A 27,057-nucleotide genomic window follows, 5' to 3' on the forward strand; every position below is an offset into this window, starting at 1 on the left:
AAGTCGCCGACCGCTTTTGGCCAATTTAGGATTTCTCCATGTTAGCAGATGAGGAGAACAGATTTCAGGTCAAAACACTCACTACTAGTACTTCTACTAGTGCCGCATTTGGGCCTCTAGACAAAAAACTAAAAGTCATAGAGCTTTAAAAATTACATGGTTGGATTCCTGACAAAATCCCCTACAACAACATAATATTTTTACACAGATTAAGCCAACATTGTGGCCTACAGGACAAGTAGTTCAGACATGTCTCTAAAATAAAAAAATCAATTTTGAGCACTCTTTCACCGGTGTTGTGACACATTAGGGCTTCTAGAGAAAAAAGTATAACTCGTACAGCTTTGAAAATGCCAAAAATGGATTCCTCACAAGCTCTACTATCAAATATGATATTCTTGACGCAGATTGGGTTAAAATTGTGGACTCTGTGAGGATTTCTTTACATTAGATGCCTGATAAAAACTCCCTCCAGCCTCTAGCCACACTCATGTCACGCTAATTAGAATTCCAAGCATGCAGCAGGTGATGTCATTCAGCATAGCAGAGGATACGTTGCCATGGTATCAACTGACTCCCTGACATCCCATAATATTCTCTCAGAGCCATAAGGCTCACATCAAGCCTACAAACACCAAAACAGCCCTAACTGGGGCTAGGAATGTCGTAGACAGATGAAACCAACGCCGAAATGTTCGTCTTATTTTGTTGGACACATTGGAGGGAAAACCGGCAGGAGCCCGAGGACCCGTCTAACGCTGCTTGCAGCTTTAATTATTATTAGGGTCCTCGGCCAACGGAAGAGGGCACCTTCTAGCAAGCTAGAAGGTGCCCTCGGCCGAAGGCCGAGGGCACTATTGTTTTTCGTCCGTTTCTTTTTTAGGGTCCTCGGCCTGAGCCAGGGCACCTTCTAGCAAGGGCTAGAAGGTGCCCTCGGCCGAAGGCCGAGGGCACTATTGTATTCCGTCCGTTTCTTTTTTCTTATTATTCCACAGGCTCCGAAAACGCAAATTAGACCTGCTTAACATACTCAAAAACTCACCAAAATTGGCACGCACCTCACAATTGCGAAAAATTGCGTAATGATACCAAACATGACCCCCGACATCCCATAATAAGCTCAATAGCGCCACCTAGGCACACGCTAAGGGCCCTAGCTCGGGCTAGGAATGTCGTAGAGAGATGAAACCAACACCAAAACGCTTGTGTCATCGAGACGCAAAAATCATACGCTGCTACCCTGGACCTATCTCCAACAGGAAGCCGGCTATTTGCCTCACAAAATTTAAAAAATTTTTTTTTAACAATTTCTGCTAAAATTTTCTCCTCTGAAACCAAAAATGGTACAGGTTTGAGACTACCATCCCATGACAGACTAGACCCTGCTCTACAAAAGTTGTGAAGGAAGTTGTTGTTTCTGGCCCGGTTTTCGAATGGCGAGCCCTCAAAGTCACAGACCGCTTTTGGCCAATTTAGGATTTCTCCATGTTAGCAGATGAGGAGAAGAGATTTCAGGTCAAAACACACATTCTACTGGTGCCGCATTTGGGCCTCTAGACAAAAAACTAAAAGTCATAGAGCTTTAAAAATTACATGGTTGGATTCCTGACAAAATCCCCTACAACAACATGATATTTTTACACAGATTAAGCCAACATTGTGGCCTACAGGACAAGTACTTTGGCCATTTCTCTAAAGTGAAAAATCCATTTCTAGCACTTTTCCAGCGGTTTTGTGACGCATTTGTGCTTCTAGAGAAAAAAGTACAACTCGTACAGCTTTAAAAATGCCAAAAATGGATTCCTCACAAGCTCTACTATCAAATATGATATTTTTGACACAGATTGGGGTAAAAATGTGGACTCTGTGAGGATTTCTTTACATTAGATGGCTGATAAACTCTCCCTCCAGCCTCCAGTCACACTAGTGTCACGCTAATTAGAATTCCAAGCATGCAGGTGGTGATGTCATTCAGCATAGCAGAGGATACGTTGCCATGGTATCAACTGACTCCCTGACATCCCATAATATTCTCTCAGAGCCATTAGGCTCACTAAAGCCTATTCACACCAAAACAGCCCTAACTGAGGCTAGGAATGTCATAGAGAGATGAAACCAACGCCAAAATGTTCATCTCTTTTTGTTGGACACATTGGAGGGAAAACCGGCAGGAGCCCGAGGACCCGTCTAACGCTGCTTGCAGCTTTAATTTTTCTTATTATTCCGCCCCGTCAACGAACGCTAATTTGACCCCCTAAACATGCTCAAAAACTCACCAAAATTGGCACGCACATCAGGATCGCGGAAAAATTCGAAAAAATACCAAACATGACCCCCTACATCCCATAATAAGCTCAACAGCGCCACCTAGGCACACGCTAAGGGCCCTAGCTTGGGCTAGGAATGTCGTAGAGAGATGAAACCAACACCAAAACGCTCGTGTCATCGAGACGCAAAAATCATACGCTGCTACCCTGGACCTATCTCCAACAGGAAGCCGGCTATTTGCCTCACAAAATTAAAAAAAAATTTTTTTAACCCTTTCTGCAAAAATTTTCTCCTCTGAAACCAAAAATGGTACAGGTTTGAGACTACCATCACATGACAGACTAGACCCTGCTCTCCAAAAGTTGTGAAGGAAGTTGTTATTTCGGGCCCGGTTTTTGAATGGTGAGCCCTCAAAGTCGCCGACCGCTTTTGGCCGATTTAGGATTTCTCCATGTTAGCAGATGAGGAGAAAAGATTTCAGGTCAAAACACACATTCTACTAGTGCCGCATTTGGGCCTCTAGACAAAAAACTAAAAGTCATAGAGCTTTAAAAATTACATGGTTGGATTCCTGACAAAATTCCCTACAACCATATGATATTTTTACACAGATTAAGCCAACATTGTGACCTACAGGACAAGTAGTTTGGACGTTTCTCATAAATAAAAAATCCATTTCCAGCACTCTTCCATCTGTCTTGTGACGCATTTGTGCTTCTAGAGAAAAAAGTAAAACTCGTACAGCTTTAAAAATGCCAAAAATGGATTCCTGACAAAAATTCCTATCAACATGATATTTTTGACACAGATTGGGGTAAAATTGTGGACTCTGTAAGGATTTCTTTATATTAGATGGCTGATAAACTCTCCCTCCAGCCCCTAGTCACACTGGTGTCACGCTAATTAGAATTCCAAGCATGCAGCAGGTGATGTCATTCAGCATAGCAGAGGATACGTTGCCATGGTATCAACTGACTCCCCGGTATCCCATAATATTCTCTCAGAACCACAAGGCTCACTTCCACCTATGCACAGCAAAACAGCCCTAACTGGGGCTAGGAATGTCGTAGAGAGATGAAACCAACGCCAAAACGTTTGTCTCATTGAGACACACGTTATGACAGACAGCAGTACGGGCAAGGGGGACCAGCAATAGCCCCAAGGAAGTCAAAGTCGTGCAGCTCTGAAAATGCCATGAATGATTCCTGACAAGATTTCCTACAAAAATATTTATTTGTACACAGATTAAGTCAACATTCTGACCTACATGAAGTTTCTTCATTTTGGAAATTTGATCCTTCCCCGGGCTGCTGCATTTCTGTGATGATGTCACACACTGATTAGGAGATTCATGCAGCTGGTCATCACATGACTTAGCAGAGGAAATAATACATTGTATCAACTGTCAAAGCACTAAGAGGGCGAGAAAGAGATGAAACCCAATTGTGGAGGTAAAACAGGTATGACAGACCTGTGAGGGCATCAAAATTCATCCAACACTGCTTCCACTTTTTTGTGGACACACTTGGTAAATAATGTGCAATCTCTCAGCACTCTTTCTTTAACTTTTCTTTTAATCCTTCTAGCTCTGCAACAGTTGTGTGATCATATCACAAACTCATTTGGAGTTCAGTGCAGCTGCTTATGTGACTAACTACATCTGGGAAAATGCTATGTTTTTCACGCACACACATTATAAATGTATTATATATAATACATGTATGACCCCCAACATCCCATAATTTCCTCTAATGTCAACTAGGCATACTTAAACATTCGTAGTTTCCAGTAGGAATGTTGTACAGACATCAATCCAACGTCAAAATGTTTGTCTCATTGACACAAAAAAATCATACGCTGTCACCCTGACATCCCAAAATTATCTCCTCCAAAACCATAAGTGCTTTCGGCTTGAAATTCGCTCACATGACAGACTAGACCCTGCCCTAAAAAAAATTTACATTCATGGGTTCCCGAGAAAATTTCCAACAAAAAAAAATCCCATTTTTGCACAGATTCGGTTTTTAAGTCCACGTACTGCTCACAGCTGCAGCTTCACACATCAGTGTCAATTTCACAAAGTCACAGGGTCTCTACTGAATTTTGATCTAGCATGTGAATGCACACACACTTTTCATAAACAAAAACACTTTGGAATTGGAATCTAACACTCACTAAACCTATTGAAATGAAGTTTTTTGTCTCTAGATTCAGTCTTTTTTTTTTCTACAAGGCTGCAAGGACAGATGTATAACACACATGTTGGTTTGTGAGGGGATTGAATGAATGGGCAATTCTCATTTCAAATCAAACACATTTGTCTGCTTGACCTCATCACATCAATCACGCTTTCACCACTTTGTAGCCTATGCCTACAACTTTACATTGAAAAGATCACCACTTATAAAAGTTTAATCTTACTTATCAAAAATACACTCAACAAGTAACATCATTTTTTCTATACCCAAGTCATCAATAACTTTTAAATTTTCAACTACACTACATTAACAGAATTGTTTTTAATGAACTCACATCTGGGTGACTGGTGTGGGACCAAGACAGTCAAATCTCAGCCTCTCATCCTCACTAAGCTGACACTTTAAAGTTTGACTCACCTACATTACACTGTAAACCAGGAGAACAGTCATCACTCACCTTTGTTTATCACACTACATGGAAACATTTTGACTATTAACAGCATGACAGAAAACACTGATGTTTAGCATTATATGATTTATTTTGAAAAACAGATTCAAATTAAAATGTCTGCTTTCTTGCTCAAATGAATTTCCACATACTTTAATCGTGTCTATACATTTTACTTGTGATTTCTCTTTTGAATATGAAAAAGTTACTCAACACAAAAATTAATAAAATGATAATTTTATTTTACAATTCATGCAACACTAATTACAAATCAAGACGTTCATTCTTTCTTTGCTGTCAAACTAACATTAAGATATCTTCAATTTTTTAATTCTAACTTTTAACATTTTAATGTCATGGACATAAATACTGTGACTACAGTTCATCTAAACTACTTAGGCTGATGAAAAAACAAATACATGTGTTGCTGTGAATCAAAAAGTCTCTTGCTGCTTCATCCACATCTACAGCTCATTGCTGGTGAGGAGGCTGGGGATCACTGCAGCACCTTCCACCAGGCAGTTTACCTCAGAGACACAAAGATTCATTTTAAGAACAAAATCATCACAGTATGTGCACTGTAAGCTAAGCTAACTGTAAACACAGATTTACATGACCAGAATATTGTAATACGTTTCAGAGGGACAGAGAGAGAGAAAACACAAGACTGAAAGACACAAAGAGGAGGAAACATGGAAAATGACATCAATAACAATAATAACCATTTCTTTTTTAAAGCTGTCCTGTCCTGGCAGTCAGGCATGCAGAATGGGGAGTCTGAGCCTTTTGGTACCACAACAGATTTGCTCTTACTTCATGTTCACAAATAAACAGTTTTCATCTGAACTGTTGCAAGTGAACTTATGAAGATTTAACACAACTAAACTAAAACAAACTCAATAACACATATTTACACTTTCAAACATGAAGAAGCTGACAGTGAATGAGCAGCAAGCAAAGACTAGCAGCTAAAGACACTAACAACTATAGCATACATGATCATCTGAAACGCCTGCATACATGATCAACATTTAAAAAAACCCCTCCTCTTTCACTCCGTCACATGATTATCTTGTTAACCATTACATCATTATTACTAATTACAACTACAAAATTTACGACAAATACCTACAACTCTAAAACCTTACCATAAATAAATACATTTATAAATATATAAATACAATAAATATACAAATACAGAACACAAGCACAATAAACCACTAAAACCAAACATGGCGTTCACTTTGTGAGTGGGCAGACTCTGGTGTGTAGTATGTTGCGTTGTTAATGCAGCAGTTTTATGGCTTAGTCCAGTTTCCTCTTTATACCCCACAGGTAAACACAATTAATGCCAAAATACCAATATTTGCACCATGGCAGAGCGATGTAGCTGTGTTTGACTCAGACAAAGAACTCACACTGCCACTGTGAATCCTTTGTGTGCCTCCTTTGCCAAACCAACCACACTAATCATCATCTAGACTAAACTCAGCACTGAAAAGCTCCTCTAACTCACCTACACTAACATCTACCTGCCCCTGATCATCTTTAACTCTAAAACTACACAGAATTCCTTCATGATCACTGAAGTACGTGGGCATCACTGCACATTCCACATCGTACTGTGCTGTTTTAACATACACGTGATCAATCAAAGTCCCCTTCTCAGTGGTTTCCTGTGTTACATGCTGCATAAAACCTTTTGTGCCCATGAATTTACAAATGGATGAGGTTTTCAGGATGTTTTCATTAAAATCTCCCATCACTACAATTGTGTTACTGATTGGATTTAACCAATCAAGTAACTTCCCCAGATTTTCTTTCAGTACTAAATTTGGGTAACATGGTGGACAATAGATCACTGCCAAAACTACGTTTACTTTTGGAAACAGGCACACCAAACACTCCAGATTCAAATCGGGTACCTGCAGAACGTCACAGTCCAATTGGTCTTCACTGTACAAACCAACTCCACCATGTTCTAGCTGCTGAAGCTCTAACAATTTGGCGTGACTGCTGCTGCTGCTGTAACACACACCACGAGGACGACTGTGGAAAGTGTAACCTTCAATTTGGACACTGTCCAATGAGGACTGTGCAGTGAGCCACGTTTCTGTGACAGCAATACAGTTAGGCTGTAAATGCTGCGTGCAAGACACCAGATCCACCAAGTGCCGGCTTAAACTTTGAATGTTCATCAGATACACAGAGAAACTGGGTGCATCTGATGAAGGTTTCTGCTGTCCAATCAAAAATGGAGGCATGCCCTCCAGTGCCTCCCTGATGGCAGTCTTGCTGAAAATGGCCTTCTCATTAAAATCCCTGATGATCAGTCCCGACAAAGCCCTGACTCGACTAAGTGCTACATACGCCTGCCCGGGTGCAAAAACCTTCTTAAAACAGACCACGGCCTGGTCCACCGTCAACCCCTGAACTTTGTGTACTGTACACGCCCACGCTAACCTAAGAGGAAACTGAACACGCAAACCCCCCCACTTTGTGGCCTTCTCCTGCTCTGGATCAATAGCAGTAGAATCTCTGCATTCTACTGCTGCATGCACACGCTGTTTCCTCCTCTGTGAGCCAATTCTAGGATCATCAAATTTAACATAAACTGTTTGAGGAAACTTGTCACTCACATTTTTAAATTCAATGTGAGTGACTGTGCCACATGCTCCATTGACCAGACCATCCCCGACATCTACATTCTTACAAAGCATGACGCGCGCGTTCCTCGCTAAACACAGCCGCTCTTGCAAACACGTGTCTGATGCTGCTCTATGATGCCCAGCCATTTTTTCCAATTTGCCTGTTTTACTACTGTTTTGGTAGTCCTGAGCATCAATAGTGACATAATCAGGACACGAGGCAAAGAGCTGCTCCAGATTGTGCTCAGCTACTTGCATATTTGTCGGGAAAATGTGCAAGGCTGAGCTCTCCTCGCCTGTCTCGCGTGACTCTAAAATTTGGACGTCCGTTTCTAACAGGGGCGTGTCCTTGGAACGCACTCTCAACCTGTTCAACAACTCTGCAAACACGCTATCCTTTTGCCTGACTACCGTTGTGAGCTCCACTACGCTAAAGTTACACCACAGATCCACCCCGATGGGACTGCTATACAGAGGCTTCCCTTTAACAGGAGGCAACTGATAGAAGTCACCAACGGCTATGACGCTCACACCGCCAAAAGGGGAAAAGTCGCCTGTCTGTCTAATCTGCCTCAACCTACCATGGACATAAGCCAGCAGAATGTGATCAACCATACTGATTTCATCAATGATTAGAATTAGGAGGTGACCCAATTCAGCTCTGAGCGAGTTTAGTTTATCTTCACCTAAAGGGGTGTAAGGTAAACTAGCATGTGTTCCAATGCCGAATGTGTGATGAATTGTGGCTGCATTTAAATTGTATGCAGCGATGCCCGTAGGAGCAGTTAACAAAACTGTGACATCGTCTGGTTGATGACATAGTGCTGACAGCAGCCTCCCTGCCTCATACTGAATGGCCCTGATTAAATGACTCTTCCCCGTTCCTGCTCCACCTGTCACAAACACCTGCAGAGGCTCTGGGTTTTTGCCCATCACCTTCTGCAAACACCAATGTCTCACCCTGTAGAAAACAGCTAGCTGTGTCTCATTCAGAGACCTGACCAAACACAAACCCTCACTACGAGACATGGTGTTTCTGTTCTTCTCTAACCTAACAACCTGTCTAGCAGCACCCATCAAATCTGGAATATTCTCTAAACCTTCAACTAGCTGCTCTCCCTCTATCTCCTCTGCCTGCTGCTGCCTCCTCTCCTCTAAACACTCGATGCGTTCAGCTTCCTGCTCAGGACACAACTCTCCCCACACATCCTCATCTACCCCGCCGAGCAGCTCAGCAATCTCCTGGGCTCGCTCCAAATCCGGACAATCAAACTCAAATTTGGCCCTATTCTCCTCGACCACGGCCTGCACCGAGTGCACGGAGCCGTCCCTAAATCTGACCTCCCCTTCCTCATAGAACTGACTAAAGAACTCAAAGCCCTCAGGTTTGAGCTCAGAGTCAGTTCTATAAGGAAGGAACAACTGCAACAGACTCTGGAAATGAGCCTCCTCCTGCTTCTCTAGGTTAAAACGCATGTACCGAACCACGGCAAACTGAGATCGTGTTCTCCTCAGAATGAAGCCCAAATTATTTTTCAGTTTAATAGCATTTTCTGATTTTTGAGTGCTGGGGAGAACACGATACTCAGATGCAAACGTCGCCATACACATGTCACTAAACACGTCGTCGTCGGGCCTGTTCTTGAACCTGTCCACTATGCTAGTCATCCACATGTCATCCGAGCGAAGATCATGTGATGACGCCCTCTCCTGCAAAACACTGAGAGGTAAACTCATTTTGACTATGTTGCTCCCTGTCGGCACAAAGACAACCTTTCGGGAACACTCTCTCAGGTGCATGGACGTTAGCCTATACACTGCCTCCTGGGCGCAGACGTCTCTGTGGTGTAAATATACACTCCCCAGCTTCTTCAAGCTTTCTCTAGCAGAGAGATTTCCTTGTTGGGAAGCTTCTTTTTGGGCATTGCTCAATAAAAGGCCAATTTCTCTCTCTGACTTCGTAATGTATGAAATGATGTAAATGACGACTGCGTAGGCGTCAGTGACAAAGCTGAGGTCCATGTTGGCGTTCCAGCACTTCAACAACTTCTTACTATACTGGTTCACCCAAACGCTGTTTACCTCTCTCCTATACACTACCTTAGTCTTCTTCTCTAAACGCCGATACGCCTGCTCGTAAATCTCCTGATTGATACCCAAACTCGCAAACAACTCATTGACAGACGCAGGAGGCACCTCATTTTCAAACGCTTTCTTCACAGCAGTTAAAATTGCCTCCGCTGTTTCTTTGGGCATCTCGTTGTCGTCGTCAAAACACTTACAGATTGGCATGTTTTTTGAAGCAGATCTCTCCTCTGTGCTATATGCATCTTTCCCGCCACATTTGCACTCTTTCTTGTGACAAATAAATGTCCGCTTCGTAGCTGGTTTTGGGAAATTGAAACGACATTTGCTCTTCTTTGACTTTCTACAAGTCTTAGCGTGTCGTTTGGAGTGTGTTTGAACCGATGTCACGATGTCCAATAATGTGTCATCGTCAGAGGGCAACTCGCACGAGACGTATTTATCTATAAATGCAACTACCTCCTCATCTGTGTTCGTACCAATTTTGGGGGCGCCCTCGATCCAAAACAAACAGTGAACATGAGGAGAACCGCGCTGCTGAAACTCCACCCTATGAAAGTGATCGGCGATTTTGCCAATTGGTTCAGCGGGAGACATGAGAACTGCTTTCAAAAAACAATGCCATCTGTAATCAAACATTCTCGCAGCCGTCACCGGATTACGACGCAACAACTGACATCTGTCTGCCCACTCCAAATCCTCTACCGTCTGCGATCTGCCTTCCTGCCTCAGGATGCTGGTCAGCAGATTCTGCCAGCGCATATCAGCAGACGAAAATGAACAAAACCACGTTGGGATCCCTAACTGACGAACGCAAGCCATAACTTCCTTCTGAACAGTCTGCCAAAATGCCGGAGTCCCCCTAATTGGTCTCAGGAACTTAAACCCATCATCAAACTCTAACAACTGCTTCAAAGCCTCCTCATCCTTTAACATACCCTGAGTGATTCGCTGAGACCTCTGACCTACTTTACCCTTACGCAACGCCACAGAAACATTTGACACTACCTGATCCAACTCCGACATGTACTGCGCAAAAAATATGTACTCTACATTACGCGCAAAACGACCGTCCGCATGCATAATCCTATTGTTAAAATAACGCGTAAGCGACAGGTGAGCGCATCGCGTGTCGTGAAAGGTCTTATTACCCCGAGGAAACAACACTGGAAAACATTTCGCCTCATTCGTTTGGTCAGAAAGCATCTTCACCGGACAATTTCCCTCTGCAGGCGCAATATTAACTATATCCTCAAAATACTGATCTAATGCTTCCTGACCAATATCAACAGGCATAAGACAAGTGTCCTGAAACATGCAGTGCTGCTGCCTGTCATGTAACATTTCATCTTGTATTATGTCTGAAGCTTCCTCTACATCTTCCTCAAGAAACTCTGCCTTCGCTCTAACCTGATCAGCTCCCTGAGCACTAACACCACCATGCTCAACAACACCTTGTCCTACAATGTCCTGATCTACAACAGCCTCATCTTCACTGGACTCTGACTCTTCCCTCTCTTCATCCTCTATCCTACAAAACTCATTAACCCAGTCCTCATTAAACTCTATATCTGCATAAAGGGCATTGGTCCTCTTTAAATAATCTAGCGCCTGTCTTACACGCAAAGTATCTACAAACTGATACTCGTAATACCCTTTGTATGTCAGTTTACGCTTCAGCTTAACCTGCACTAACGACCCCTCCATACTGGACCGGGGCAACACACGAGTCGACTGCACAATGTCGGCTGGAACACATGTCACAGGTCCATGTACTCCATTCTGCCCCCCTTTCGGCAGTGCCAACATTTTCATAAACGGAATATGCAACGCGATTAAATGCTGCTCTAAACTATTCAAGCATCCCAGTTCAGGAGGAATGGGATCCAGCTCCAGGTTATTGATCCAGCATTCAGCTGGCATCTCACCTTTACTAATCTTAGCCTGACAGGAGTGACAAATCCAGAGCTGACCTCGAGAAACTGCCAATTGACATGGCACAACACACTCATCACTACAGTGGTGCAGGAAACACTCACTCATACACTCCTCAGCAAGTTCAGCTGTTCTGCTGGTTCTGCTGTAAGTGTCCCTATCACAACTTACGACCTGATTTCTAAACAACAACCTGTGACAAACGCAGCAGACAAAATCAGGTCCATCTTTAACCTGCTCTAAAAACTGATTCATAACAAAACCAAACTCTTTTGACTGCTCTAACCTCTGTTTCCTGCTCAGCCTAACACGACCAATAACTTTCTGCCTGTGCTTTAAACTACCATACTGACTCTTACTAAATTTTCTACTCCTAGCTTTGACTTTCTCCCTACGCTCCTCACTATCCCTGTATTTAACCATAATCCTGTCTATAACTTTCTCCCTTTGCTCCTCACTACCCCTGTATTTAGCCAGAATCCTGTCTATAACTTTCTCCCTATGCTCAGCACTGCCCCTATATTGTGCCCTTAGCTTGGCTTTAACCCTATCTCTATGCTCAGCACTCTCTCTATACTTGCCTACACTCAAATCTTTAACCCTCTCTCTGTGTGACTCATCTTCACTATACTTTTCAACACTCTTGACCTTTTTCTGTTCCCTATAATTCACATTTTTCTGATAAGTCTCTCTTAACCTCTTCAAACGTTTCTCCCTAAGCAACTCTGTTTTGATTTTCTGTGCCCACTCTTTACGCCTGATATACCGGGATGATACAGACCGCCTACCTGGCTCTGCTTTCCTAACCTCCTTTACATCGTCGTTATCTAAACCAAAATCTGACACTTCAAAACTCTCACTGCACCAAAGTGCTGTTTCCTCCCTACCAACAACACCTTCCTGACATCGAGCCCTAAAGCTGTAACCTGAAGCCTCACTGACTTTACAATAACCATAACAACTCTGCAGTCCAGGCTCATAAACACAAACCACATTCTCAAAATGGTTCCCTGAGATATTCTCTAAATAAATGCACTCTGCCGACAAACACCTACTGCTACAGCTGTACTTAAGCCAACGACCATCATAAAACGTACAAACACTTACGCCTAACATATCTGCTGTAGCCTGAATTTCCACCTCTGTGGCCCAAGAATTTACACTTGCCATCCTGGACTGCTGAATGTACTCAGAAACTGAAGAGTACTCACTCCTAATCAAACTAGAATAATGACTAGCGTTCCGCTGGAGATGTTTACAAACGGCAAGCCTAACCCTACGATGGTGCTTCTGAGAACCACTCGTAGCCTGAGAGATGGCTCTGAAGAAGCAGTTACCATCAGCCACGATCCTCTCATTTCTGCATGGAACCCCTAACAATCCAACACGCGTGGATGCCGGTCCACCGATCTTCACAAACTCCAAGTTAAAGCTACTGCACACAGCCTTGCAGACATCTTCACTGAGAGGACGGAAAACTAGCTCTGCATTTTTAACAGTCTCTACAAACTCTACATCTAAATTAGCCTCACCAACATCAAAGCGCTTGGATTTCTTTGACACACGAGGGCCAGAAGAAATCCTACACTTCTCTGCTGCTGAGACACTGCTAACTTCACTAGCTAAAGACACTCCTGACAATGCTGGACTGGCATCAAGACTAACACAAACCTCAGGCTCGCAACTGCCTTCAGAAGCCACATCGCTCAACCTGCCCTCACTGACTACACTAGACTCTGGTGTTGGAGCAGTGTTCACCTCAGTGTTCACCTCAGTGACCCGCCTCTCCACGGAAACACCAGACAGCACTGGACTGACATCTGCATAAGCACTAAGACCAAGCGGAGGGAAATCTTCATCGTACCTAAAACGAAAGCCGGATCGCCTTGATTTCTTCGACCAACAAGTGTCAGAAGAAATGCCCCACTTACTGCCACCGGTAACGCTCGGTCCTGCCGGTGAGCCGCCGCTCAACACACTGGCATAAGACCGCAAAGAAATGCCTGACAGTGCTGGACTAACATCTGAACTGACACAACGCTCAGACACAACACTACACTCTGGTGCTGGAGCAGCAGTCACCCCTGTGACCCTACCCTCCACAGAAACACCAGGCAGCACTGGACTTGCACCCACATGGACAGAGATGCCACACAGTTCAAAGAGCTTCTCCCTCGAACTGAGACTGTCGGCCAAGCGACAGATGTAGTGGTGCAGGTTATCCAGGCACGCAAAATGCAAAACCACGCTTGTACCGTTAAAGTGTAACAAGCCCTCATTACCCCGTGAGTGACTGTCCACCACAGCGAACCGTCCATCCTCACAGATGATGGCAGAAGTGTTGCCACACATCGTCAGAAGACATGTGTGGTACTGACCGAAGATCCTGTTCAGTGCGTCACGCAAACTGATGAACACACCGCTGTCGATGTGTTCACCCTCGGTCACGCCGACATCCCCGAATGCCGAGTCGCCAAAAACAAAGCGAACCACGGCATCATCGATCATCAACCGCTGAGGCAAATCTGGGACAGAGAGCAGATTTGTCGCGTGGTTGAAGATGCCTCGATCGCGCAAATTACTGTACAACTCGTCGCCGCAAATCACCGCGCGATCAAGCTGACGTCTGTCCCAGGAAAAAATACTGCTCAGCGTGTGTTTGGCTAAGCTGACCAAAGCTATAGCCATACACTGCTGTCCTCCGTAAAAAAAGCGCTCGTCAGCCTGATGAAACGACCCGCGCACAACCCTGACTGGCCTCCCAGCTCTGCTAGCCTCTGCTGCTACATCACTACTGTCACAATCTAACCCAGCATCAGAAACACAAGCAGAAGAAAAAAAGTGGTCCTTAGCTTTGCTGATCTTCCGTGGCCTCTGGGTTCCCTCGGCGACAGCAGGGCACGGCGCAGCCACCTCCTCCGCGACGACCTCGGACTCCAGCGATGTCTCCTCCACGATGACCTCCGGGACCACGGACTCCTGGGTTGCTGCCTCCGCCTGACACAAATCAAAAATTCCGTTTAACTGCATGACAAACCAGAGGGAAAAATGCAGGTGTAAAAACAATAAGTCACCTAATATGTTTAGACAAAAACGCACCTGGCGCTGGACTGGACTGGGGCCGGAGGCAGACACGGTCTCCTGGGCAGGTGAAGGTGTTGCCGCCACCTATAAAGAACAGGAAAACATGGAAAAAAAATAAAATATATCAAGATGCAACTCTTATCAAAACATATATCACACCGCATTGGTCACTCTTCAAAACCAGCACAAAATAAAATAAAAACACACCTGCCGCTTCCCTCCACTGCGCTTCCTGGCAACACCTCGTGGCCGACGCTTCGCACGCGAAGCCTAGAGGAAGAAAAACAAACCTTTTATAACAGCTGTTTACCACTTGTGTTATCAACTATTTGGTCATATGGCTTGTGTGCACTTTACCTGGCCAGCTGGTGGCTCAGCGATGCAGCCGGAGCCAGAAGAAGGACTGACCTTCTCCATAGCATCCAACATGTCACCGCTGAACCACACAGGGTTGGGCGGGATGACAGGCCGAACCACAGCAGGTGTTCCGGCCTTCAAAACAAAAAACAAACATTGTTTTAAAAAAAACTTCACATGCAGGCTTTGCACAAACTTCTACACACTCAATCAGAAAAACACTTTACCTTGTCCTCCTTTCCAACCACAGTCCACTCCCAGGGGTCGCTATGACGGGTCACGGGGAGGTGACCTGTCACAACTAGCCTGGGAGACACCGTGGCACGCGGCGATGTCCGGCGGGACACCGTGGGCGTGGGCGAGGGCGGACGCTGGGTCAGCTGCTGGACAGCAGCGTTCCACAGCAGATCCACCAGCACAGGGGTCCCATCGGTGTCGCTGAGGTGCACCTGAAAAACAGTCAGACACAGCAGACATTTCACCTTGTTAGTTGTATGTTTTCTTTAGCGTCACATAAAGTGTCTTGTAAAAATTAGGACAATACTTACGCCGTCGGGGCACCACAGCTCCAACCGATGGAGGGGGAGGTGCTCAGCCACAGACACGTAAGGGAAACCTGAAATAAGTGTCACAAACCACACACAAAAAAATACTTAAATACTTGAAGTAAACATTAACGCATGCATTTACATGTAAATGTTCATCCATGCATGCCGTCAGTTTTTTAGCACATATGAAATTCTCAAATCTCAGATTTTGCAGAAAAACTCCATTGAAACGTACCCATGCGTGCTGCGACTCGGTGGAATTCCTGACGCAGCGCCAACTGCAGGCCCGGGTGGATGTTCAGGCGTGGAGGGAAGTCCAGCACGAACACCTTACAGAAAAAAAACCTTTGTCAGCAGATCACATTCATGTCTCTAAAATAAGTGCATGACAATACAAAGGCTGCTCACAACAGCTTTGCTGACACAAAACCAAACGATTAACAACAAAAACATGAAACAAACACACACCTTGGGCCAGCGGCTGGCGATGGAGGTCAGGAGAGCACCGAAGTCCAACGCTGCCTCGCCAACCGTCCGGCTGGCCGTGAGGTTGTTGCTCGGGGCGAGCACGCAGACGGCGTCGGGGGTCCACGGGACGTCTGCGTGCAGGGCCTCTGTCCTCAGCTCGGCTGCCGATGCACCTGGAACAGACAGAAAAGCAAAGGACAGAGAACCTACCGGCATGGGCACGAAGCCGTCCACCATGGCCCGGAGGTGGGAGTCTCCAACGACGAACACCAGCTGCAACAACACAGACGTTCTTTAACAACAGAGAAACCTACCAACAGACACCTTACTCGCTGCAATTTTTCGATGAATTAAACAAAAATCATACCTTCTGGTCCGGACGATGCGCTGGAGTGACCAACTTGCGGCTCCGGTGGGTCAGTGCAGAGGTTGGCCATCTCCGCGTTCGGTGGCGGTATCCGGTACCGCGCCCTGTTTAATGGACATTGAAGTTTGTCAGAACATTATTAAGGGACATTACATCCAAACCATATCAGTGAACATTCTGAAATGAAAGTTTGACACATACGAGCAACGAACTCGGGGACAGGCTCGAGGGCAGTCCAGGGGTGGTCCTCTGCCCTCTTCCTCTTCAAGGCCAACGCCCTCCGATGGCCTTTCGCTCTAGGCATCTGAACAGGAAGATTAAAGAGAAATTCGTGAGTCCACACTCACAGAGAAAACACCAGTCAATCTGTGCCAATCATACTCACAAGACTTCAAATAGCAACGCTTCACCTAACATTACAATGTAGAAATGTTTTAACTCACCTTGGCTGAGGGCAAGTGTGTGTGTCTGTGTGTGTGAGTGTGTGAGTGTGTGACTGTGTGTGTCTGTGTGTGTCTGCTTGAGTGAATGTGTATAAAATCAATTAAAGTGTGTGCAGATTAGCAGTTACTCTAGGTGTGTGTCGGTTTAAAGAGATGTATAAGTGTCAAGATGTGTGTGTCCTGGATCAAAAGATCGCAGAAATGCAGCAGTCTCAGTCGCAGTCAGTCTCCAAAGCACAGGTGAGCACAGGGAAGCAAATCACACAGCCAAGGAATCTGCAAATTAATACCATTTAAGAGTAATCAAGATAATTGTAGGAGAAAAAAAGCAACAAAAAGTGTATGCAAAATGTATTAAAACATGCACCAAAAAGCACAGGAGAGTACTGAAGGAAAAAAGCCACAAAAATGCATGCACATGTAATCTATACATTAAGATCATGCCAGGAAAACCACACAACACAACTTTAAAATGTCCTTAACGATCACTTTATTCACTCACACATGGATCTTTAACCCTCACAAAATGTCACTAAGCTCAGGCCTGCTAACCAGGACAGATACACAACTGATTAACAGCTTAAACTAAGATTAAAACATTGGCAGACAAACCTCACACATTCTCTCACACAACAATAAGTCTTTTCTCTCAGCAAAAAAGGAGCAAAAAGATACAGCTAATGTTGCTATCAAGAAGCTTTCACAGAAAAAAAAAGGCTGAAACAGCATAGCTATAACTTCAAAGCACATATCAAACCAAGTAATAATCTTCAAAATGTATTCAAAATGCAGCAAAAAAGCACAGGAGAGAATAAGATCATGCAGCTGAGAATTTTGCAAATCAATACCACTGAGGATTAAGCAAGTTTATTGTGGGAAAATAAAAAGCTACAAAAAATGCCAATCTAGTCTACACATTTAGATCAAGCCAGGAATGCCACAAAACACAACTTTAAAGGACCAAAACAAGCACTTCAATCACTCACACATGATGTATTTTTAACCCTCACAAAATGCCAGTAAGATCTGGCCTGCTTACCAGGACAGATACACAACTGATTAACAGCTTAAACTAATATGAACAACATTGGAAGACAAACCTCACACACAGTCTCAAACAATATAAACAATATATTTTTTATCAGAAATACCCAAAAAGAGGAAGAGCTACATAATGTGGCTGACAAGTAGCTAACACAGGAAAAAAGGCCGACACAGCGTAGCTATATCTACAACCTTAAAGCACATATCACACCAAGTAATAGTTTTTCAACATATATATTTAAAATGCATCAACAAAGCACAGGAGAGCATTGGAGCACACAGCCAAGGAATTTTCAAATACCATTTAAGAGTAATCAAGATAATTTTTGGGGGAAAAAAAGGCACAAAAAATGCATGCAAACCTTATCTACACATTTAGATCATGCCAGGTATCCCACAAAACACAACGTTAAAGGACCTAAACAATCACTTTTATCACTCACACATTATGGATCTTTAACCCTCAAAAAATGCCAGTAAGCTCTGGCCTGCTTACCAGACCAAACACACAACAGATTAACAGCTTAAACTAAGATGAACAAGCCACATAATGTGGCTAACAAGTGGCTTTCACAGAAAAAAAAGCCACCATAGTATAGCTATATCTACAACCTGAAAGCAAATATCAAACCAGGTCATAATCTTCAAAATGTATTCAAAATGCATTAAAAAGCACAATAGAGCATAATATCACACAGCCAAGAAATTTGCATATCACTACCCTTTAAAAGTAAGCAAGATTATAGTGGGAGAATAAAAAGCCACAAAACACAACATTAAAGCACCCAAACAATCACTTTCATCACTCACACATAATGGATTTAACCCTTACAAAATGCCAGTGAGCTCTGGCCTGCTAACCAGGACAGATACACAACTGGTTAACAGCTTAAACTAAGATGAACAAGCTACATAATTTGGCCAACAAGTAGCTATCACAGGGAAAAAGGCTGGCGTGGAATAGCTTTATCTAAAACCTTAAAGCACATATCACACCAAGTAAAAAACTTCAACATATATTTAAAATGCACCAAAAAGCACAGGAGAGTACTGAAGAGCACACATTTAGGAAATCTTCAAATCAATTCCATTTAAGAGTAAGCAAGATTATAGTAGGAGAAAAAGACCATCAAAAATGCATGCACATGTAATCTACACATTATAAGCATGCCAGGAATGCAACAAAACACAACTTTAAAAGTCCCAAACAATAACTTTAATCACTCACACATTATGGATCTATAACCCTCACAAAATGCCAGTCAGCTCTGGCCTGCTAACCAGGACAGATACACAACTAATCAACAACTTGGACAAACAACAACATAGGCAGACAAACCTCACACACACAATAAGTCTTTTCTCTCAGCATGACCCAAAAAAGGAGCAAAAAGCTACAGCTAACATGGCTAACAAGTAGCTTTCACAGAAAAAAAGGCTGAAGCAGCATAGCTATATCTAAAACCTTAAAGCACATATCACACCAAGTAATATTCTTCAAAATGAATTCAAGATGCACCAAAAAAGCTCAGGAGAGTACAGTAGAGCACACAGCTAAGGAATCTTCAACAATACCATTAAAGAGTAATCAAGATAATTGTAGGAAAATAAAAAGCCATCAAAAATGCCAATTTAATCTACACATTAAGATCAAGCCAGGAATGCCACAAAACACAACTTTAAAAGTCCTAAACAATCACTTTAATCACTCACACATCATGGATCAAAACTTCAACAAAATGCCAGTAAGCTCTGGCCTGCTAACCAGGACAGATACACATCTGATCAACAGCTCAAGCTAAGATTTAAAACAAAGGCAGAAAAACCTCACACACACAATCACACAATAAGTCTTTTCCCTCAGCATGACCCAAACAAGGAGCAAAAAGCTACAGCTAACGTGGCTTACAAGAAGCTAACACAGGGAAAAAGGCAGACACATCATAGCTTTGTCTCAAACCTAAAAGCACACATCATACTTAGTAATAATATTCAATATGTATTCAAAATGCCCCAATAAAAACACAGGAGAGCATAAGATCACACAGCCAAGAAATTTGCAAATCAATACCATTAAAGAGTAATCAAGATTATAGTAGAAGAAAAAAAGCCATCAAAAAATGCATGTACATGTAATCAAAATGTATCTTTTATCAGAATTACCCAAAAAAGAGCAAAAATATATAGGTAACATGACTAACAAGTAGCTTTCACAGAAAAAAAAGTCTGACACAGCGCAGCTATATCTATAACCTTAAAGCACATATCACACCAAGTAATAATATTCAAAATGCACAAAAAAAAGCACAGGACAGTATAAGATCACACAGCAAAGAAATTTTCAAATCAGTACTATTTCAGAGTAATCAAGATTATTGTGAGGTATAAAAAGCCACAAAAAATGCATGCAAATGTAATCTACACATTAAGATCTTGCCAGGAATGCCACAAAGCACAACTTTCAAGGACCCAAACAACAACTTCAATCACTCACACATTATGGATCTTTAACCCTCACAAAATGCCAGTCAGCTCTGGCCTGCTAACCAGGACAGATACACAACTGATCAACAGCTGAAATTAACATTTAAAACAAAGGCAGAAAAACCCCACACACACACACTCACACAATAAGTCTTTTCTCTCAGCATGACCCAAAAAAGGAGCAAAAACTACAGCTAACGTGGCTAACAAGTAGCTATCACATGGAAAAAGGCTTGCGTGGAATAGCTATATCTAAAACCTTAAAGCACATATCACACCAAGTAAAAAACTTCAACATATATTTAAAATGCACCAAATAGCACAGGAGAGTACTGAAGAGCACACAGCTAAGGAATCTCCAAATCAATTCCTTTTCAGAGTAGGCAAGATTATGGTAGGAGAAAAAAGCCATCAAAAAAGCATGCAAATGTAATCTGTAGATTAACATCATGCCAGGAATGCCACAAAACACAACTTTAAAAGTCCCAAACAATAACTTTAATCACTCACACATTATGGATCTATAACCCTCACAAAATGCCAGTCAGCTCTGGCCTGCTAACCAGGACAGATACACAACTGATTAACAGCTTGAACTTGGATTAACAACAACATAGGCAGACAAACCTCTAACACACACACACACTCACACAAAAAGTCTTTTCTCTCAGCATGACCCAAAAAAGGAGCAAAAAGCTACAGCTAACGTGGCTAAAAAGTAGCTTTCACAGGAAAAAAAGGCTGAAGCAGCACAGCTTTATCTAAAACCTTTAAGCACATATCACACCAAGTAATATTCTTCAAAATGAATTCAAGATGCACCAAAAAAGCTCAGGAGAGTACAGTAGAGCACACAGCTAAGGAATCTTCAAACAATACCATTAAAGAGTAATCAAGATTATTGTCAGAGAATAATTAGCCATCAAAAATGCCAATTTAATTGACACATTAAGATCTTGCCAGGAATGCCACAAAACACAACTTTAAAAGTCCTAAACAATCACTTTAATCACTCACACATCATGGATCAAAACTTCAACAAAATGCCAGTAAGCTCTGGCCTGCTAACCAGGACAGATACACAACTGATCAACAGCTCAAGCTAAGATTTAAAACAAAAGCAGACAAACCTCACACACACACTCACACAATAAGTCTTTTCTCTCAGCATGACTTAAAAAAACAGCCAAAAGCTCCAGCTAACGTGGCTTACAAGAAGCTAACACAGGGAAAAAGGCAGACCCATCATAGCTTTGTCTTAAACCTAAAAGCACATATCACACTTACTAAAGATCTTCAAAATGTTTTATAAAATGCACCAATCAAAAGCACAGAGGAGCGTAAGATCACACAGCCAAGAAATTTGCAAATCAATACCATTAAAGAGTAATCAAGATTATAGTAGAAGAAAAAAAGCCATCAAAAATGCATGCACATGTAATCAAAATGTATCTTTTATCAGAACTACCCAAAAAAGAGCAAAAATATATAGGTAACATGGCTAACAAGTAGCTTTTACAGAAAAAAAAGGCTGACGCAGCGCAGCTATATCTAAAACCCTTAAGCACATATCACACCAAGTAATAATATTCAAAATGCACAAAAAAAAGCACAGGACAGTATAAGATCACACAGCAAAGAAATTTTCAAATCGATACTATTTCAGAGTAATCAAGATTAATATGATAAAGAGCCACAAAAAATCCATGCACATGTCATCTACACAATAAGATCATGCCAGGAATGCCACAAAGCACAACTTTAGAAGACCCAAACAATCAATAAAATCACACACACACATTATGGATCTTTAACCCTCACGAAATGCCAGTATGCTCTGGCCTGCTACCCAGGACGGATACACAACTGATCAACAGCTCAAGCTAAGATTTAAAACAAAGGCAGAAAAACCTCACACACACACTCACACAATAAGTCTTTTCTCTCAGCATTACCCAAACAAGGAGAAAAAAGCTACAGCTAACGTGGCTAACAAGTAGCTTTCACAGAAAAAAAAGGCTGACACAGCGCAGCTATATCTAAAACCTTAAAGCACATATCACACCAAGTAATAATCTTCAAAATGTATTCAAAATGCCCCCAATAAAAAGCACAGGAGAGCATAAGATCACACAGCTAATCAATACTATTTAAGAGTAATCAAGATTATGGTAGGAGAAAAAAAGCCACAAAAACAGCATGCTGTCATTTTCTAAACACAAATGCTGAATGTTGAATTTCAGAGCCCATAACCTCTAACTCTAAGGGCAACAGTCCTATTAATGACCTCTGTTCACTGAATAAAAATGTGAAAAAGCAGGACAAAGAAGACAATACTTCCACATTTAAAAAATTTAAGTTTGAATGTAAATAAACAGAGCCCTAGCCTGCCCTCTGACAGTTCCACTTCTATTTGGAACCTCTGTCAAGAGTTCCAGAAGCCTAAGCTCAAATCCTTGTGACAAATAATTTCACAAATTTGAAAGTAAACAGGCCCAACAAAGAAGAAGGTTTCCATGGTGACAAATCATTGAATATTCATTTATTAGTTTATTACTACTATCATTAATAATTTATATTAATATCAACTTGTTATTTCATATTTCAATATCCTGTGTTCACTCTTAAAAACATTTTTCCTACTGTTAAACAAGACTACAACACTACAGGAATATTAAAGCCACAAAAACAGCATGCTGTCATCATTCTCTAAACACAAATGCTGAATGTTGAAATTCAGAGCCCATATCCTCTTACCCTAAGAGCAACAGTCCTATTTATGACCTCTGTTCACTGAATAAGGACACTGCATAGCCATATCTACAATCTTTAAGCACATATCACACCAAGTAATAATCTTCAAAATGTTTTCAAAATGCACCAAAAATGTTTCATAATGTCTAAAATACATATATTTAATTTATTTAGAAGCCAATCATTGTACTTGGAGGTAACAAGCATTTCTCTCAGTATTACAGAAAAGCAACACACCAACCAACCAAGTAAAACTCATAAAAATCTTGTTAAATTCACCAAAAAAGTACCAAAGTATCTTAGATATATATCTTAATTATGTTAAGGGGAGACTTTCTAGCATTTCTTTCAATATTAAACAAAACCAAGCACTGAGCAGGCCGAGGCTGGCACACCATGGTGGCTAACTAGTAGCTATGACACAGCATTATTAAAGCTAAACCCACAAAGCAAATATCACACCAAGCAATACTCTCCAAAATGCACCAAAAATGTTTCATAGCATCTAAAATTCATATATTTGATTAGTTTAGAAGCCAATTATTGTACTTGGGTTTAGGAATATCAAGCATTTGTCTAAATATAACAGAGCATGCTAACGTGGCTAACACAAAGCAATTATTGAACAAAGGCCGAGCTTACATTAGCATATGTATGCACACAACTTTTGCCAACCGAGTAAAAGCCATCAAAATGTATTCAAAATGTACCAAAAATGTACAATTCTTTCATCAATATATATATTTTATTTGTTTAAAGGGTAACCACTGCACCATGATCGAAGTTCATCGAGTATGTGTTAACATGACACAAAAGACAGCACAGAGTAGCTAGCGTGCTAACACAAAGGGCTGAATGCCGATCAAAGGCTGAGATTTCCATAACATTAGCATAGGTTTAGCGTCGGAGCACCAACTACAAATGCTAACTAAAAGTCATCAAAATGTTCTTCAAATTCACCACAAATGTAACATAATATCTACCATATATAAAACTTGTTTAATTTAGGACAATTATCGTCTTTGGAGCAAAGACTACCGAGCATTTCTCTCAACAGGACACAAAACCACACACGGAGCAGGCCTCGCTAGCGGGCTAACACGCACAAAGGCTGAGATTTCAATAACATTAGCATACGTTTAGCGTCGGAGCACCAACCACAAATGCTAACTAAAAGTCATCAAAATGTTCTTCAAATTCACCACAAATGTAACATAATATCTTACATATATAAAACTTATTTAATTTAGGACAATTATCGTCTTTGGAGTAAAGACTACAGAGCATTTCTCTCAACAGGACACAAAACCACACACGGAGCAGGCCGCGCTAGCGGGCTAACAGAACAAAGGCTGAGATTTCCATAACATTAGCATACGTCTTGCATTGAAGCACCACCCACAAATGCTGATAAAAAGTCATCAAAATGTACTCAAAATGCGCCAAAAATGTATCACACTATCTTGATTATGTATATCTTATTTGATAGGAAGGCTAACATCGTTTCACTATCAAAGTAGTTCAGAAAACACACCTCACAGAAGCTTCTAGAAAGTTTTAAATCTCACCGCAGAGCAGCAAAATCTTACTTATACATGATAGCGTTCTTTCATTTCACCTTAAATCACGTTTAACATTGCTCAGGTTCAACACAACATATGCTTACATCAAATTAAGAGACAACGAAATGGGTCTTACCTCCAGAGTCTGTGAGAAGAACGAGACGACGCCAGAGCGATCGTTTTATACCCCGCTGGTACCTCACGTCACTCTGACGTACATCCCCCTTCGGCAGAAGAGGCAGCAGAGAATGCTACCATTAGCTGTGCATTCTAATCACATTGACATTGAATGATACCACACAAAACGTAATTGCACATAACCGAATCGTTTAATCATGCATTTAACGCAACTGTAGTGTTTTTAACGTCTTTAGAGTCAGCTATAACGAATAACAAAGCACCACATCTACAGTATTTGTCCAAGAGTCACCAGTTATACGGTCGCGATTAACTCCAAAATACTGGGTTGCTCGGTAGCCGTTAAAACTTGATCAACGTTGCCTCTGTTGTGAAGTACAATCTCTGGTAACTCACCACGAAACAACCGTACATTTTGATGCTGCTACCAGGTTGAATTTATTGTTTAAAAATGCCAACTCGTCTCAATGAATGCAGATAAATGCAGCAAAATACGTGCGCATCTTTATGATATGTAGACTGATAATCTCCCTTTAAATGCAGAAGCTTGTATAGTCTTGCATTACACCACAATTATATTTCCCACCCCTTTTCTACAATAAATTGCTTGTAGCTAAGTGAGCAACAGACGTTTAGCTTCTGTTAGCTTCTGTTAGCTACACGGTCCAACTTGCCTTTCACGTTCAAAAATACTGCTGATAACTAAGATGACAGGTAGTAAAATAAACAGTACTGAAGCCTAGAAACTTTAATTTACCGTACCTGTTCAAACCACAGACGGAATCCGTTGTTTGAGAGCTCCCGACGTTAGCGCTCTCTCCTGGCTTGTCCCCTGTTTCAATCAGTCTAATCCACTTCATGTCATCTTGCGGGATCTCTGGGGATACGGTGAATCCTCTCCCTCCTCCCATGTGCTGGAGCAAAGCAGCTGTGTACAATAAGTTGACCGACCGACAGAGAAACAGACTCATATCTTCCTCTGCATCCGCTCGTGTTTTGGTGAGATCAGCTGTCCTCCCAGACCGTATACTGTTGACAGGTCGCGTGACGTCATCCCCCGCCGCTCCATTGATCCCCGCGGATGTTTTACAAACCGCGTACGACAGTAGTAGTGTCTGCTACTTTGCCCCAAATTCAGTATTTGTTAGACAGAATGGTAAAAGTTGTAAAATCTACTGTATACATCCCAGGATGTCCCACTGATACTAGAGAACGTTTCTATCTGTGTCTGCATCTGACCGGTGTTCTTGGCATACAGTTCCCACAATGCACGGCGCTAACGCCGGTGGCAAGTATTACTGAATTACCGCCATCTACTGGAATGAGTTGCCATGATAAATACAACACAGTCCTTGAAATACAAGGGAAGTGATGCCAAACACTGGTAAATCCTGTAACTTTCATTTGTAAAACAGGTGTTTAATTGTACTAATTTATTAAAGCCCATATAAACCAATGAATACTCGTTTTAACCATACGTGAATGATATAGAAATGTTTATTTTTCCACCAGCTGTAAAAATAAAATGTCAATCCCTTCCACATTGTAATTTTGAGTGTAAGATTAAAAAGTCAAATATGATGATTCTACTGTGATATGATAAACAAAATAAATAGGATGTTGACATCTGCCCATAATTTTTTAGTACATTAATAATAATGCAAGAAAACAAACAAAAAAAAATTTTTTTTTCTTTTTTGTAAAAAAAAATCCATCACCTAAAATGTTGCTTACCAGACTTCTCTGGACACACTAAAATGGCCACCACAGCCAGTACATTTTTTACCCTTACTACACCCTTTTGACGTTCTCCCATTGCTTATTACACCCCCAAGCATGTTCAGAAATCCACCAAAATTGGCACACACATTATTTGCGTCCAAAAAAAGAGAAAAAATACCAGACATGAACATGAACCAAACATGACCCCAAACATCCCATAAAATGCTGTCTAGCGCCACCTAGGCACACTAAAACGGCCATAGCGGCCAGTAGGAATGTCGTAGAGAGATGAAACCAACACTAAATATTCGTCTCATTGAGACACACAGTATGACAGACTGTGGGGGGTCAGGAGCCGGCATGAGCCCCGAGGACCCGTCTAACGCTGCTTGCAGCTTTAATTTTTAGGGTCCTCGGCCTGAGCCAGGGCACCTTCTAGCAGGGCTAGAAGGTGCCCTCGGCCGAAGGCCGAGGGCACTATTGTTCCTGCTGCGTTTCTTTCTT

The 27,057-nt window shown here is 42.0% G+C and overlaps 1 protein-coding gene across 1 annotated transcript; it reads right to left on the bottom strand.

The window, feature by feature from the left end:
* Positions 1 to 5,198: 5,198 nt before the first annotated feature.
* Positions 5,199 to 25,842, bottom strand: LOC141806738 (uncharacterized). Its single transcript, XM_074692401.1, has 13 exons — positions 25,594 to 25,842; positions 24,830 to 24,917; positions 16,850 to 17,125; positions 16,608 to 16,710; positions 16,407 to 16,510; positions 16,040 to 16,312; positions 15,807 to 15,900; positions 15,572 to 15,639; positions 15,251 to 15,472; positions 15,024 to 15,158; positions 14,874 to 14,936; positions 14,682 to 14,750; positions 5,199 to 14,579 (listed from the first exon to the last, which is right to left on the bottom strand). Exons 4-13 carry the CDS (start codon positions 16,708 to 16,710, stop codon positions 6,381 to 6,383), a joined length of 9,330 nt encoding a protein of 3,109 aa, XP_074548502.1. The 5' UTR covers positions 16,850 to 17,125; positions 24,830 to 24,917; positions 25,594 to 25,842; the 3' UTR covers positions 5,199 to 6,380.
* Positions 25,843 to 27,057: the final 1,215 nt, after the last annotated feature.

The sequence above is a fragment of the Halichoeres trimaculatus genome, unplaced genomic scaffold (assembly GCF_033239565.1).
Source record: "Halichoeres trimaculatus isolate MK-OKI-2021-1 unplaced genomic scaffold, fHalTri1.1 fHalTri1_scaffold_17, whole genome shotgun sequence".
NCBI classification, from domain to species: Eukaryota; Metazoa; Chordata; class Actinopteri; order Labriformes; family Labridae; genus Halichoeres; species Halichoeres trimaculatus.

Bases quoted from the DNA above. Each gene is read 5' to 3' on its own strand.
- LOC141806738 (XM_074692401.1), bottom strand. From the start codon at position 16,710: ATGCCTAGAGCGAAAGGCCATCGGAGGGCGTTGGCCTTGAAGAGGAAG. The intron at 16,313-16,406 runs GTATGATTTTTG...GTGTTGTTGCAG, and splicing joins CGCATCGTCCGGACCAGAAG to CTGGTGTTCGTCGTTGGAGA. The intron at 15,901-16,039 runs GTGTGTGTTTGT...TTTTTCTGTAAG, and splicing joins TCGCCAGCCGCTGGCCCAAG to GTGTTCGTGCTGGACTTCCC.